This window comes from Halictus rubicundus, chromosome 1, assembly GCF_050948215.1.
Source record: "Halictus rubicundus isolate RS-2024b chromosome 1, iyHalRubi1_principal, whole genome shotgun sequence".
In the NCBI taxonomy this organism is placed as follows: domain Eukaryota; kingdom Metazoa; phylum Arthropoda; class Insecta; order Hymenoptera; family Halictidae; genus Halictus; species Halictus rubicundus.
The window spans coordinates 18232266-18246864 of record NC_135149.1 but is presented as its reverse complement, the minus strand read 5'-3'; the positions used below and the strand labels follow the sequence as shown (position 1 = coordinate 18246864).

General features: G+C 44.7%; 1 protein-coding gene across 5 annotated transcripts in view; it reads right to left on the bottom strand.

Annotated features, from left to right (window-relative positions):
- Positions 1–14599, bottom strand: part of Dll (homeotic protein distal-less) — a 135364-nt gene that overhangs the window by 110950 nt on the left and 9815 nt on the right. For 3 of the 5 annotated variants that reach the window (XM_076791979.1, XM_076791974.1, XM_076791968.1), the window contains exon 2: positions 8434–8675. In XM_076791979.1, the coding sequence (XP_076648094.1) occupies positions 8434–8675 (242 nt within the window). The remainder of the gene's footprint in view (positions 1–8433; positions 8676–14599) is intronic. The other 2 variants (XM_076791992.1, XM_076791988.1) reach the window with 1 other exon arrangement.

Here is a 14599-nt window from a genome sequence, read left to right as displayed (position 1 = left end):
CCGGAAGCTCATAGGCTGTTTAACGACTGAGCTGTATGTAACAGAAGGCTGTAAAAAGATTATTAGAACATTTCTGGTGAGTAAAGTGTTAAGATGATTTACAATCTCTTTGGTTCACCGACAGTGGCTCGTGAAAACGAGGCCAGGAAAACAGAGACAGAGAGAAATCTCATATCTATAATATTAGAAACGTCTGATTTTAGCGTTTCAGCAAAAAATAGTATTATAGCCTGCAAGTTTGTTTTGGTCTTTTTTTACAGAAAATCGCATTTTCAGAGACGGCGTAGAAATTCTATTCGATTGCAGAAACTGTCCTTGAGCAACTGCTAAAGGTAGCGAATGCAAGTGAAATATAAAATTGCAAGAACGGTAAATAATTTGAACGAATCTCCCGATTGAACGAGTATCACCAAGTAAAATGCCGGGGCTAATTGTTCTCGGAATATTGCGAGCCAGTAATATGTGCGAGATCGCTAGTTTCAGTTTTGCCAACTCCTGGGATGAAAGGTTAAAGTTTCGAGGTCTCGGTGTCAGAGCCTTGGCGTTCCATCGAGGTCTCGTTTGACGTCAAAACTCTCGGGCAGAAGGGAATCGGACCGGGCACGAACCACGGTGAAACGAGAAAAAAAGAAAAACATTGTCTTCGAGACTGTTTTTTTTTTTTACGGTTTTTATCGAAACATCTTCGTCGGTCTGTGAAACGCGACTAATAAGTAGCTGGTATCACGCAGGAATCGCGATCAAGGTCTCTGGCCGATGAGGCACGCGATGGATCGTGCTCGATCTACGGAAAACCGAGAGCGTCGTCGTCGCGAAAACGTTGGCCGCGGCGTAGATTAACGCGTAGATAACTATCGTCCATGCATGAGTGCGTGTAGATACGAGCGTGCACACGGTGCCGTGCACCGTGATACACGCGCGCGAACGTCGAAGACTCCGGCGAGAGGCGGTGAAAAATGAAAATCGAGACCGGGAGACCGCTTTTCGACAAGCGGTTGCTTCTCGCTCGGAGAAGAGGAAAGGAGCCAACCCGGCGATTCCTGGAATCGACTTGGTCGTTCTCATTTTCAAGATAGCCGGGATCACGATCCTGGGAAAGCTGTGTCCATCTTGGATCGGTCTACCAGCTCCAATCTGCTCCTTTCGAGTCTTGAACGTCCGCCTGGTCGAACGGAGCGACAGCGCCGTAAAATAAGAAAATTTTCCATCTTTTTCGTTTTGGAGGCCGAAGCAAGGTAGCCGGAGATGCTACGCCATTTTGAATTAATTGTACTAGCGTCGGAACCTCGTTTGGCGACTCTTCAACCCTTGGACAGTCAAATGATACGGTAGAGGTGGAGGTAAAACTGAATATTTGAGTGCAACAACGATCTCTGTCGTTTCTGGCTTGAGATGAGAAGATAGAGTTTAGGATCATGCTTTAGAGGAGGAGACGCCATCTTGAATTAATTGCGACAGCTTTCCGAAGAGTCTGTGACAGTTGTTGGACGCTTATATTGCGATATTGAGCGAGCAAAGTGAAAGTAGAATTGAATGTTTCGGTGTAAGACAATTTTTTGATCGGTCTTCGTTAGAGGATTGAAATGATGAGGTTATGTTTAGTCGAGGTTATGTTTTGGGGTAGGTTTATTGGCTTTTGAACTTCATCTGACAATTCTTCGACCGTTACATTTTCAAGCACAGCGAAGAAGTCGAAGCAAAAGCGAATATTCGAATGTAAACAAATTTTCTACCGGTCTCGTTGAAAAAAATAAGAACCAATTAGATGACAGCATGCTTTTCTAGGGAAGCTACGCTATCTCGAATCGATTCTGCACGAAAAGGGAATCGAACTGGCCGAGATCATGCTCTTTACAGAAGCACCGCCATCTTGGCCCGTTCTAGTAGCTCCTGATGCTCATGTGTCGCTGTTCAGCCCTTACACAGTAGAACGAAACGACTGAATTGGAAGCGCAAATGGAACACTTCCTTGTGCTGAGCCGTTCAATTTCGCCTGGTTCGAGTGTGTAATGGTTGAAACGCGACGGATGAGGATCAGGAGCATAGAGATCGATCCGAGATGGCATTTCACCGGTGTAATTTCATTCTGGACTTCCTAATGCTCAAATATTCAATTTCGCCCTAGTTTCCACCGTTTGATTCAACTGCGTACGTGTAGACCCTAGACTGTTTGACCCTAGATACGAAACCTGGACGGTGTCTACGGGCGGAAAGGTTAAAGACGTATCGACGCGTCGCGCGACACTACGGTTGGAACTGCAGCAAAAATTAATTACCGAAGTGCAATAAAAGGAAGCTCTGGGAACCGGAAGCACCGGTAAATTGAAACGGAGAACATGGCGGTTGGAACTGCACACAGGCCAGCCACGTTTTGCAATATTCTGCACGAACGAGCTGCCGGCAGATCAAAACCGTGCTTCGTTCGAAGTCGAGCGAATTAAAATCGCGGCGTAACGTCAGAACTCTTGAGAAATTCCCCGGCGTAGGTTGGGATCATTCGATCCGCGAAGAGCCGAAGCGCGGTTTCGCTGGTGTGGGGCATCAGAATGCGGATCAGCGTAGCGGCGAGGCGTCGCTGTTCGATCGATCGCGTTACACGTTGCCCTTTGAGTGACAGTATTATCTTATTCCCAGGCGTAGGAGTGAACAGATCGATGATAGAGAGTGAACGGGGGTGCGGGACGCGGGGCTGGGACGTGCGATCGTTCACCGAGAGACAGGTCGATGTTGGTTCTTTCCACCGTTTCAATAATAAATAACGAGGATAAGGAGGGCTGTCTTCCGACAGAGAGCGGGGTACAGGGCTCCGACGGAGTCGACCGTCCGACAGGAGTTTCCCAATGGTTTTCCGCTTGGTACACGGTTTTCCCGGATCCGGTTCTGTCCGAGGATCCACGGATTTCGGATTCACGACGCGTGTGTGCAGCTTCCCTCCGCGGACTTTCGAATCTCGTTTCGACGCGTTGGCATTCCCGGGGCCAATGAGGAGAGATCGGGGCCACGTTCGTCGGCGAAGACGAAGAAAAAGGAACCACCACGCCCAAGGTACGTGGCAGGAACGCAGACAGCCGCGCCGGTGCACCTATGTGCAGCCGCCGCCGCCGCCGCCGCCCGCGTCTATGTGCCTATCCCCTTTGCACGTGCAAAACTCCGTGGCTCTGTGTGCGAAGTTCGCGTGTACAAGTACGCCCTGTCTTTCTTGCCCTGATCCTCCTTCTCTCTCTCTCTCTCTCTCTCTCTCTCTCTCTCTCTCTCTCCCTCTTTCTCACTCTCTGCCGTTCGCGTACAGCGGCGGCACGAACGCTATAAGCTACCACGTCCTCAAATTGAAGCCCCGAAGAAAAAGAGATGCGTGGCCTCACTTCCCTCGGATCCTTGCTGCCCCGCTCTCTTTCCCTCGTTTCCTTTCGGTCTCTCTGCCCTCCCAACTTCTCTCCACCTTTCTTTCCTTGTTTCTTTCTTTCTCGACTCTCCTGCTTTTCTTCTCCTCTTTCGTCGTTTTCATAATGCGAAGGTGGGAAAAGGAGGGAAAGGAGAGAGAGAGAGAGAGAGAGAGAGAGAGAGAGAGAGAAGCCGATGGTGGTCACGGGAGGAGGAGACCAAGGGAAGATGGAAGAGAGTGAAGGCTCGAGGCGCCATGTTGCTGGCGATGACAAGAAACCCGATGCGACGGTAGCCGGGCCAACAGTGCAGGCACAGGCGCTTGCTCGGACGCCTTGATTGGCCGATTACAGATTATGCACGGTGCACCCTGCTGGGACGCGCACGGCCGCGAGCTTTACTGCCGCGGCGAGTCGCGCTACCAGGCCACCGGCTACCGGGCAAAAAGTCAACGCGGCTAGGGAAGTTGATTTCTCCACTTCCTGCAGGAACTACCCTCCAACGTCTACGGATTAGAGAAGCTTGCTGTCTCTGGTAGCTTTAGCCGACTCCTAGCGCCCACCGATTTTTCCAGAATTATTTAGCGCGTACTCTTTTTGCCTTCTTGATGCATACTCTGGCGCTGGAGATCTTCGGCTTACAATTCAAGAGGTAAATTGTATTGTGTAGAGGGTGGCAGTTTTTCTACTGGGTTTTCGAGGTGTTTATTCGAAAATCTGGGTTCTCTAAAAGTATTTTATGCAACAGCCGGCTTTTTCAGCTTGTTGGATCGTTTGTTCCTGTGGAGGTGGACTTTCTTAAATATTTTGTCGCCGTGAAATTTTAGTTTGGAAAGCTTTGACGTGACATTTTCCGTTATTTCGCGTGTGATAAAAGTTGGAAATTTATCGATTTCACGGACAAGTTTAAAGGATTGCATTCCATATTGAATTTTAAATTCTGATCTGAAGGCTTAAAAGATCTTTATAGTTTATTAGCTAAAAATTCATCTTTCAAACGCTCGGAAATGATCAATTATTCGCTTACGGTAACAAACAAAATAGTTTTTCTCGAGTACTTGGGAAGGCTTTAACTCCTTGCCCTACAACATCAAGTCATACTCGTGATGGAGATTCTGAACAGAGTCTAATAAGTATGTGTGTTATTAATTTCCTTTAAACCGAAATGAAATTCTATTTTGGTGTTGTTAATGTGAAGCTATTGAAGAACATATAGGCATACAATGGATATAAATTTTCTCCTTTTTTTTTTTTAGGGAATTACGAATTACAAAAAAGTTCTAGTCCTGAAGCCCTATAAAATTTATATTCCTAGAAATATACACAAGCATACTCTGCACGATTTTTCTGATATAATTTATCGCTAAATAAAATTATAAATTATTTTCCTGTAGCATAGTATACAAGATCAACAGTGTGGGACTTTTCTTAATTACTGACCGACGTTAAAAATATTACAAAAATCTCAAATAAAAGATGAACCCTTTCGAAATGCTTCAAACATTTCCGTAGATATCTAATGTTTTAGATATATCGTTATGAAAAATATAGTCTCTAAAATATAGTTCCAAATGATCCACAGAAAAATCGTGAAAAAAAAATTGTATGCAATTTCCAAGTTGCATTTACGTTCGTCAATGGAGAATTAATAATTCGATGTTACCCCGGCGCGGCGCGGCGATTCGCCAGCTACATATTAGCTCCGACAAAACGCTGCGAAATGGCCAGAGAGGAAGAATGAAGAACGAAAGAATATAGGTGGAGAAGATTGATTTGGTGCTGGCGCGCGCGACCCCTATCCCGAGCACGTCAAAAGGCTAAAGGTTTTCTCATAGGTACGCACGCCGTGATACGCAACTGCGTATCGCGTAATCACGGGATAACTGGCTGTCGTGCTCGATGATGTCGTCGCAGGGGGTCCCGGACCGGATAATTTCATTAGCCTGAGCACCGCGGGAGTTATGTTCCCTCTCTTCCCCCCTCCTCCACCCCTCCACCGGTCGACAGAGAATCGAGCGCGACGCAGCCTGATGAGTAATCGCGGCAACGCGTCAGGTTGTTTGCAAAATAACCATCCATAATGACTCCTGACGGCGATTTTGAGAACTGTATCTGGATTACCATCGTCGAAACTGTGTTCCACAATGCGCACCGTTCCCCCAACACCAAACTCCGAACAGATAAAAATCTCCAACAAAACTAAAAATCTCCTAACCCACGCATGCTCTTCCAGTGAAAATTCAACCATTTTCTATTTTAGATACAACTTTCTTTTTCTCCACGATTTTGTTGCAATTTGGTGTATTTGCTAGTAGGATTTATCCAGTTGGTTGCATCTGGATTCTAATTTTTTGGTGGTTAGTTCAACCCTTAATTAGTCAGTTTGACTTGAAAGTAAACTTTTATTTTGAATTGTAATTTTTTTTGCTGGAATATGTAAATTAATTAAACAGCGACAGTGATATACACATTGTCAGTGTGTCAAGGATTAGTTTATGTTTACATAGAATTGAATGTCTACAGTGATCTAATTTGATTCTTAAGATATAAATATGCCTACTATATTTCCTGAATAATGCACTTAAATTGTTAGATTCAATAAAAAGAGCAACTTCATAGTCATCTTGAATAACTAGATTAAAAAATATATGTAAAAGAAAATTAATGCATAAGGATTTAAACAGATCTATGGCTCCCATAAAATCGTCAGAAGCATCGCCTTCGTGAGGCTACAAATACCAAAGCACAATTGGTCAAATTAAAGTGTAAAAAGAAAATGAATGAACACTACAGCAATTTTAATACCGTTTGATATATTAAGAACAGTTTAAAGATTATTTTCATTTTCCTTAGAACTGTAATCTGATTGAAACAATCGCCAATGAAGATGTACCTAACGATTAGCACACAGATTGAACAGAACCAAGTCGGTTCACAACACGATCAAATTAATACTACAAGAAGGTTTTCTGTTAGGTTCGGACGGATCATAAGCGAGCGGTTTCGGGAGCAGAATCGCAGGTTTTCGCAACCGCGAATAATTGAACGAAGCATCTTAATTGGCCCGGATCATCCGGTCTCCAGAGCTAAATCGGCGCCATACGAAGAGACCCGCGAGAGGTTCGCTCCAATTAGTCTCGAGCCACGATTACAGTCTTATAAATCGTTAATTGGAAACCGTGGGACTATCCGCGAGAAATTCATGGCTCCGAGAAGGCCAACCCCAATTAGCTTCTGACCAGGGCTCACCCCTTCCGCGCGTTCTAATAAATCGTTAATTGGAAACCAACCTCCCGGATAATTAGCGGAAAGCCTGTCGATGCCCGCGCGTGCGCGCGCGCGGAAACCTGAAAAGCTCCGACGCGAATATTTATGATCGTCTCGTTAACGTTCCCTATGGCGCTGGACACTGTCGCAACCCTATCTCCGATGTCCAGGGCGTGGCGGATCGGTGATTTAGTAAAGTCATTTGTGCCGATAATGCTGACAGATGCCGTCCACTGGAGCTCCTGTTACAACCAACTCGCCCGTGAAACGGGACACCATGGAATCGCAAGGGGGTGATGCGAGACAATGCGAAATTTCGCCAACATTGCGCCGACGATCGGCCAGGAAGGCGAGTTAGGCGAGTGTCTAAGTCAGTCACAAGGAAACGCTCCGTTTCTGTCGATTTGTAATCATAAAGTTGAAGTTTGTGGGTTAGATTCTTAGGGGATGATTATACTGCTTTGGGGGTTGAACCACACCCTTTAGGATTTTTAGAAAGTTGTGGATCATTCTGGGGTTAAACGGCGCTTCCAGTATTTTTGCGAAGCAAGTAAAATCATTTTGTGCTGCTGTTAGAGAACTTAAGGGTTGCAGCAACCCCTTACTTTCAATTTTTCAGAAATGTAAAATGAATTCGGAGGTAATATGACAACTTTAGTACCTTTGGACTGTTGATGCGATCATATTAGGTTGAATAATAAAATCTGGGGACATGGTTTCATACTATTTTGAGGGTTGAACCACCCCCTTTTTGGATTTTCAGAAAATTGTGGAGGATTCTAAGTGATCCTCTGAGTTCAGTAGTTAGTATATAGCTTGACAAGACTCCACAAAAGCAAGGAAGACCGCTTTGTACTTAAAGGTTTTTGTACTGAGAAAGTTCTAAGTTCCTAAGAAAACCGAGATGAATTCTGAGGTAAAATGACAACTCGTGTATCTCTGAACTGTGATAGAATTTTATAGAGTTGATAAGATGGTACCAGAGCTCAGAAAATTTATTCATGCCGCGTTAAGGGTTGTCTCGTCCCTGTCGTTCAATTTTACCGAAAACTAAAATCCGTTCTGTGATAAAATGGTAACTTGACTACCGTTTGTATTGAATAGTGGTGGTACAACCTAATAAACAATATATTGTTTAGCACTTCGTTAAGGGTTCTACTGCCACCTTTAGTCCGCGTTAAGGGGTGAGCATAGAGCAAAGAATTTCGCCTAACATTCAAAATGACGTTTCTTCTTCACGAACCTTTATTTGTGTCTAAGTTGCCACTGAAAATTATGTGCAAAAAGCAGAAACATTGGCTAACAGACAGACTACGTATATCATCCTTATTTAGCACCCCCAATTTTGTCGAAGGGGATAATGAAAACATTATTCTCTGAATTTTCAACTCATTTCCTTTTATATCAATTGAAAGGAACCTCTTTGTTGTCCCATCAGTTTGGAATCACTTATCATAATTTTCCTCTGAAAACTGTACGAAATGTGATACAACAGACGACTCTAAAGATAGACAACGTGTGCATCGTCTTCCAACTATGAGGCTGCTGCATCATAATTGAAAATTAATTGCTCGCAGGATTCGTAAAACATGTAACTCTGAGAGACGTGAAGAGACAGGCGGCTATTTGCCGTCGGTTTTCCGAGTTGTTTACCCTGCCTGGCGTTCCTTCGGCACCGGTATGAAAATATTGCGCTCATTGTATCCGCACGTCAGATCAATAGGATTACGTCTGTCGGATCTATCGACGTCGATGCATTCGGTATGGGATTGAAAAAGACGCTTACCTGCGTCTGCGTCAGTCCAAGGCTCGCCGCCAGCTCCGCTCTCTCCGGTAGCGCCAGGTACTGCGTCCTCTGGAACCGCCTGTTGAGCTGTTGCAACTGCAGGCTGCTGTAGATCGTCCGTGGTTTCCTCATCTTCTTGCCTTTGCCGTTCCTCAAGGAGCCACCGCCACCGCCGCCGAGCTCGTCGACGAGGCTGCCGCCCTTGTCGCCCAACGGCGAGAGGTCTGCGAACATGCACCACCCTAACATCAACTTTCAGAGTCCTCGTCACTGCTGGCGTACGAACTAAAGAGAAATCCAACTGAAACCTGCCCGATCATCCGACGGAGCAAACGAAAACGAAATATAATTACCAGGTTAGACCGCACGGAAATATTCGAAATGTTTTCAACATTAAAATTCGAATGAAAATATATTTTAATCGCGGTATGCCCGACAAAACGCCTGCGGGACAATCGATGGGCTAGTTTCTCACCCTTAAATCAACGTTTATCAATGATCCTTCCTCATTATAAAACGGCGTGAAAGCCTAATGTTGTCATTGAATAAAATTTTATAAATTCAAGCGAGCCGAAAGAGCATGAAAAATGAACTGAGAAATTCTGCCAATCAAAATGGTAAAGCCTGCATTCTAACAGATTGTATACAATGAAGGTAACGATTTCGTAGATTAAAGTAGCGCCAGCAATTTCTCAAACAAATATGAATTTCATGAATGTTATCCGACTTTCTATTGTGCGCCTAATCGAATCAAGCGATGATGAAGCACCGCCTAGCAAATGGTGAGAATTCGGTAGCCATCCCGAGGTGCTAAACGATCATTAATCTCCGCGATCGGTATCGCGGTGAACAATATATCGGAGCGCTAACTATAACGTAATTAATTCGGGACAAAAAGAAAAAAAGAAGGAAAGAAAGGAGAATTGTTATAAATTAATCTTGAAATAATTACGCGCCGGCTAAATGGACGCCATCGTGCCAGCCGGCGACGCTATCGTCGGTTGCGATCGCGCCATTATGTTTATACCCTAATTACAATGTAGCGTAATGCGCCGCGGTGTGAATCCTTGAACGTAACACAGTCATTTAGAAATCCAAACATGCTGCCTTGTCATTTTCCCGTCGGTCGACCGTTGTTATTTTCAAGGAAACGCGAGAAAATTCACCATAAATCGACATGGGGGCTCGGCGATGTGACGGACGGATAGGATAGAGGGAGAGAGGACAAGAGAGAGGAGAGAGAGAGTGAGAGAGAGAGGGGGAGGGGGAGAGACGAGAGGCACGAGACGAGTGAGATGTCGACGACGAAACTCGGAATTATCCGCGTAACGTAACACCGGGCTGCCTCTGTCCGCGGTACCTTTCCCTGCGTGATAATAAGCGTGACTATTAATTAACGTAAATTATGGTGAGCTGACCGGACATGCATACGTGCGTACACGTTATGATTCTCATGATTTATTGCGACCCGTGTCACCAGCGCCCCGGGGCGTGGACTGCTGACCCGTGGATCAACGAGTCGCCAAGATCGATCGCAAAATGACACCGAGGATCATGATTTAAGGCCCGGGAATTAACGTTATAAATACTTTCCCGTCAGTCCTACGGAAGACCCATTAAACATCGACGTCGAATAGGTTCGCTAAAGGGTTCAAAGATGGGAATCAATTTCCGGGGAATCTAGAAGATTCAGAACTTAATAGGATCGATAATGGAGATCTAAGCAGCTGGATCTTGGCAGTGGGCATCTGATTTATCGTAGTTAAGAGTCGATATCGAGCATCTGCTAAAAAATGGCTTAAGAAAATTTGAATTAAAACGTCGAGGATTTAGAGATGTAGGTATCAGTAGATTTAGTCGATTTGCACCAGACACTTTCGATGCTATACAGAATTCCCCAGAAAATAACACCAGAAAATATAAATAAAGGTGTAAATATGAGGAATATGTTTTTTTGAAACAGAAGAGTTAACAATTTGATGGGTTTATAGTTAAACTATATTTAGGGGCTGAAATTTAATCTCAATAATTAGGGTAAATTATTTATTAAACGATTAATTTTAAAAAGTATATTAAAATATAACATCAGTTAGTTTGAAATAATCTCTAGGTAAAAGAAATAATCTCCTGGGATCAAAATGTTATGAACTTTTGAGGTTGTATGCTGCGGATTTAGATTTAAGGGTTGAAAATTACCATCAGCCACTTCGTGATTCAAATAAGGTTGTAGAAAATAGAAATAAGCTTCCATGTACCACGTTCAAAACTTGACAAGCTTGAAATTGAATATCATCGAAACTCCACTAAAAATATAGAACGGCACACAATGAACCGGGAGTATTAAAAATTCAATAGACTTAAAACGGGAGATCCATGTTCAAAGCTCAAACATTGAGCTAATAGTCAACAGTCGGTTCAGTCAAATTAAGAGTGCGGAGAAGAGGAACAAAAATATAAATAAAAATGTTCTAGCACAGCAATAAGGTTAAGGGTTCCGTGGTCGCCAAGTATAGTTCCCCGCGGAAACCAGAAGCTCATCGCTCGCGACGGGTTTGCGGGACAGTCAATGGAACAATGTCCCCCGTTTGCAGGCACCGGTATCGTCGAATACATTAGCTTCGACGATTAGGCAAGTATTGTTCCAACATTTTGTCGCGCGACCATGTTTCCCGTCGACCGGACGCGATAAATGTCCAGTGTGCACGGCTACCTGTTTATCGTGGTTCGAAGACCGTGATGCGAAACCGTGGTATCGTACGAAACACTTCGAGCACTGTGAAGCGAGAAAATTACTATGATATTTTAACGCCGCCCACGAAACAGAAGTACGAATTTTCTTTCTTTGATTGGTCACGTATCGTAAGAGCAACTGCTCGCGGGCAACTGCTAATTAAGGAAACATAGTTGTAAAGCTGGCGGGCAAATCAGAAGCAACGACGTCGAATTACGTCGCGTTGGATCGACGGGAATTGGCATCTTATCGCGGATCACAATATATTTACCGCTCGCATCGATCACGAAGACCAACTCGGCTAATCACTGGCTCTGATGCAACGAACGGCGACAGAGGGAGAGAGAAAGAGGGAGGGAGAGAGAAAGAGAGAGAGAGAGAGAGAGAGAGAGAGAGAGAAGTGTAGAAACCGGCGAGGAAAAAATCGCCGATGGAAGCCGCGCCGCGCGTTTTACGATACATTTTTTCACCGACGCGAAAGGTTATAGTCGTTAGCGCTGCAACAGTATGCAAAGCAGCCGCTGAAAACTGCTCCGCCGCGTGAAACTACTACTTTACCGTAATTCACACGGGTCATTTGTGAACGCCGGTGCGTTCCCGGCTCCTTTTTCTAGCCGACCGAGGTCTGTCCTCCGAGTTAGCCGTGTTCCGAGCCGATTCAATTGCTTCCCGGGAATAATCGGTCCTAGAAGTAGCAATTTTATGACCTACATCGCCGAACGCGCTGAACCGCCGCTCCGATGTGCAAATACGGACCCCGGAGAAACTTTCAGTTAGTTGCTTAACCCCTCGGACAGCGGGAGTTAGGGTCATTCTGACCCTGAGTCGTAAACGTTCCAAATTCCAGTTTTCCAGCAGTCAGTTAAAATTATCGAGTCCAACAAGATTAACGTTGATCTCAAAAAAAGTCGGTAGAAAAACATGTAAAATGGCTTATGTGAAGGTTAGAGTAGATCTAGTTATGCTTCCATGATAATCCTCGGAAGCTGTCCAAGGTTGTACTTCGGTACCAGGATGATTGAGAGAGACTGCATCGCCGTTGGCATATGGATATTAGTTCATTTTGGAGAACGCTGCTTCTAGAGTTTTTCCGAAATTCGTGAAAAAAAATAGAATGGAACAACTGTGATCTAGTACCGAGGTATTACTGCAGTTTCAGCAAGGAAGATGCAAAAGTTTATCATTAGAAATGTGGATATCACTTGTCGGATAACCTTGTCGAGGCGTTACTGTACTTCCAGGAAGAAAGATAAACAATGCTTATGAATTATGACTCCCCGGCTGAACAATTTGTCCATCCATTCTATTCACTGTTCTGTTAATAATCCACTCCCATAAGGAGCAAACTCATCTCCGCAGCAAATGCACATTTTAACTCTCGAACAGAGACCCCATTAAAAATGATGACACCACAACTCAGAATAATTTTGACATAACTCAACCAGTTTTTGTTCAAGCTAAAAATGTCAGTATCGTACGAATGAATATGTTCTCCATCTTCCCTTTCTTCTCAGGATAAAATGTCTAGAGGCGATGAAACTTCCGGGCTATGGAGTTAGAGTCGAGACCAAAGGGCACACAGACTATGAACACCATGAAAACTATGAACTGTCATCACTGAAATTATGAACCAGTGCCACGTCTGAATCGTCTTCTGGATAAATACCGGTCAATGCTCGGCACCGGAGGTGTCGAATAAAAAACAGGTTGCTGATGATGAACCTTGTTGGTCGCAGCAACCACCCTGCTTGTGACCCACTATCCATCTGACGGTCCAGGACAAATGAACCAGCCATTAACATCGTCGGGTTCAAACTGAATCCTCGTTGTCCCGTCGCCGGCTCGGGTAACCGTCCGCAAGGATTCATCCGGCAAACCTCTGAACCAGAATCCAATTAGCGAGGGTGCCTTGCACTTCTACCGAGTTCTACATTAGTCACCGACCTGCCAGCTAACCAGCGGCCAAATTAATCCGGAACGGTTCAAAGACAATGCGGGGCCCCGGTTCCCCGGAGGCCAGGTCAGGGTGATGGATTAGGTATTAAACGGTTGTTTTCACAAGGATTAGGAACACCGGCCCGGCAGAGAGTGGCTTCGACGGTAGAGGGCTGGACCTCTCGGATGATGGCGGCGACGATGACGGACTCCGGGGTCTCGCTGGCTACGAGGATTTACACGGAAGTCGTGTTTTCTCCTGCGTAGATACATCCGCAGATATCGTGCGGCTGCCACTCAACCGGATCCTGGGAATTCGTTCGTCCCCCAGCTGACAATGAGAAAAGTAGGGTTCGAACGGCGGCTCGGCTCGGCCCGGCCCGGCCCGGCCCGGCCCGAACCCGTCACGCAAAGTGCACCGAGGCACCGGTCCTAGCTTCGATCATCGACGATAAACCATTCAACTAGCTCTTGTTTTTCCGCCCCACGTTTGCCTTCGCGGGAACCCGAAGAACTCCATCGCGGAACAACCGCGCCATACTTGAACGCCAGCCCCTTTACTGCATTTTGATTCACGCATGAATTAGGTGTACGCGTTTTGAAACGAGTTCGGTAGGCGATAGTTAGACTTTGTTTTCGAGAGAAAGACTCTTTCATTGGCGACTGTCACTGCTAGGGTGCAGGGTGTGATCTTTGATGATGTAGAAGTGTAAAAATACCATTGCATAAAAACGAAACAACTTGTGCACGTTTATATCGTTTGGGAAAATTAGAGAATTGTTCTTAGCCAGGCAATATTGAGTTAACAATAAAACTGTGTCGCCGAGATGAAAAAATAACGTTCGGACCAGCTGGAATTCATTAAGTAAGATGTTTGTACATATTGATTAAGGTTTACAAAAATGCATTGTTGCGTTTTCTCTTTTCAATGAATTAGAATATACAAAGCTATTGTTTTATACCTCTTGTAATATTAAGTGGACGTTCGGATCATTTTCCCAAGTTGGGAAAACAACATTTCGATCAGTTGAAATAATAAAATAATGAAAAATAAAAAAATATTGTATTCATTGAAAATAATTTGTTGTATTTATTCTTTGTAATCACAGTTCGCCAAATAAAATCGTCCACATATTTTCCGACGGTGCTCGCAAAATTAAATCAACGTTAAAAGCCTCGAATAACAGGTCGCAATTCTTGATGAGATTTTTAACACGTTCTTTGTCAATTTGCATGTCTGGAAAACAATCCGAACATGACGAATTTGAAGAACGTCTTTCGGGCAGATCGAACAGTCACGAACAACCGAGCGTCGGCTGCCGATGCCCCGCAGTGGATGTACAAACAATAGCGTGCTCCTTGGTAATTAGCCCGATCGTGATTCCAAAACGATATTTATTATTTAATTAATCCAATCGCCGCCATCAGCGTGTATGCCGACACCATGGAACGGCGCAACGTTGTACACAGAACACGCTGTACTGATCTGACGTTTGTCAG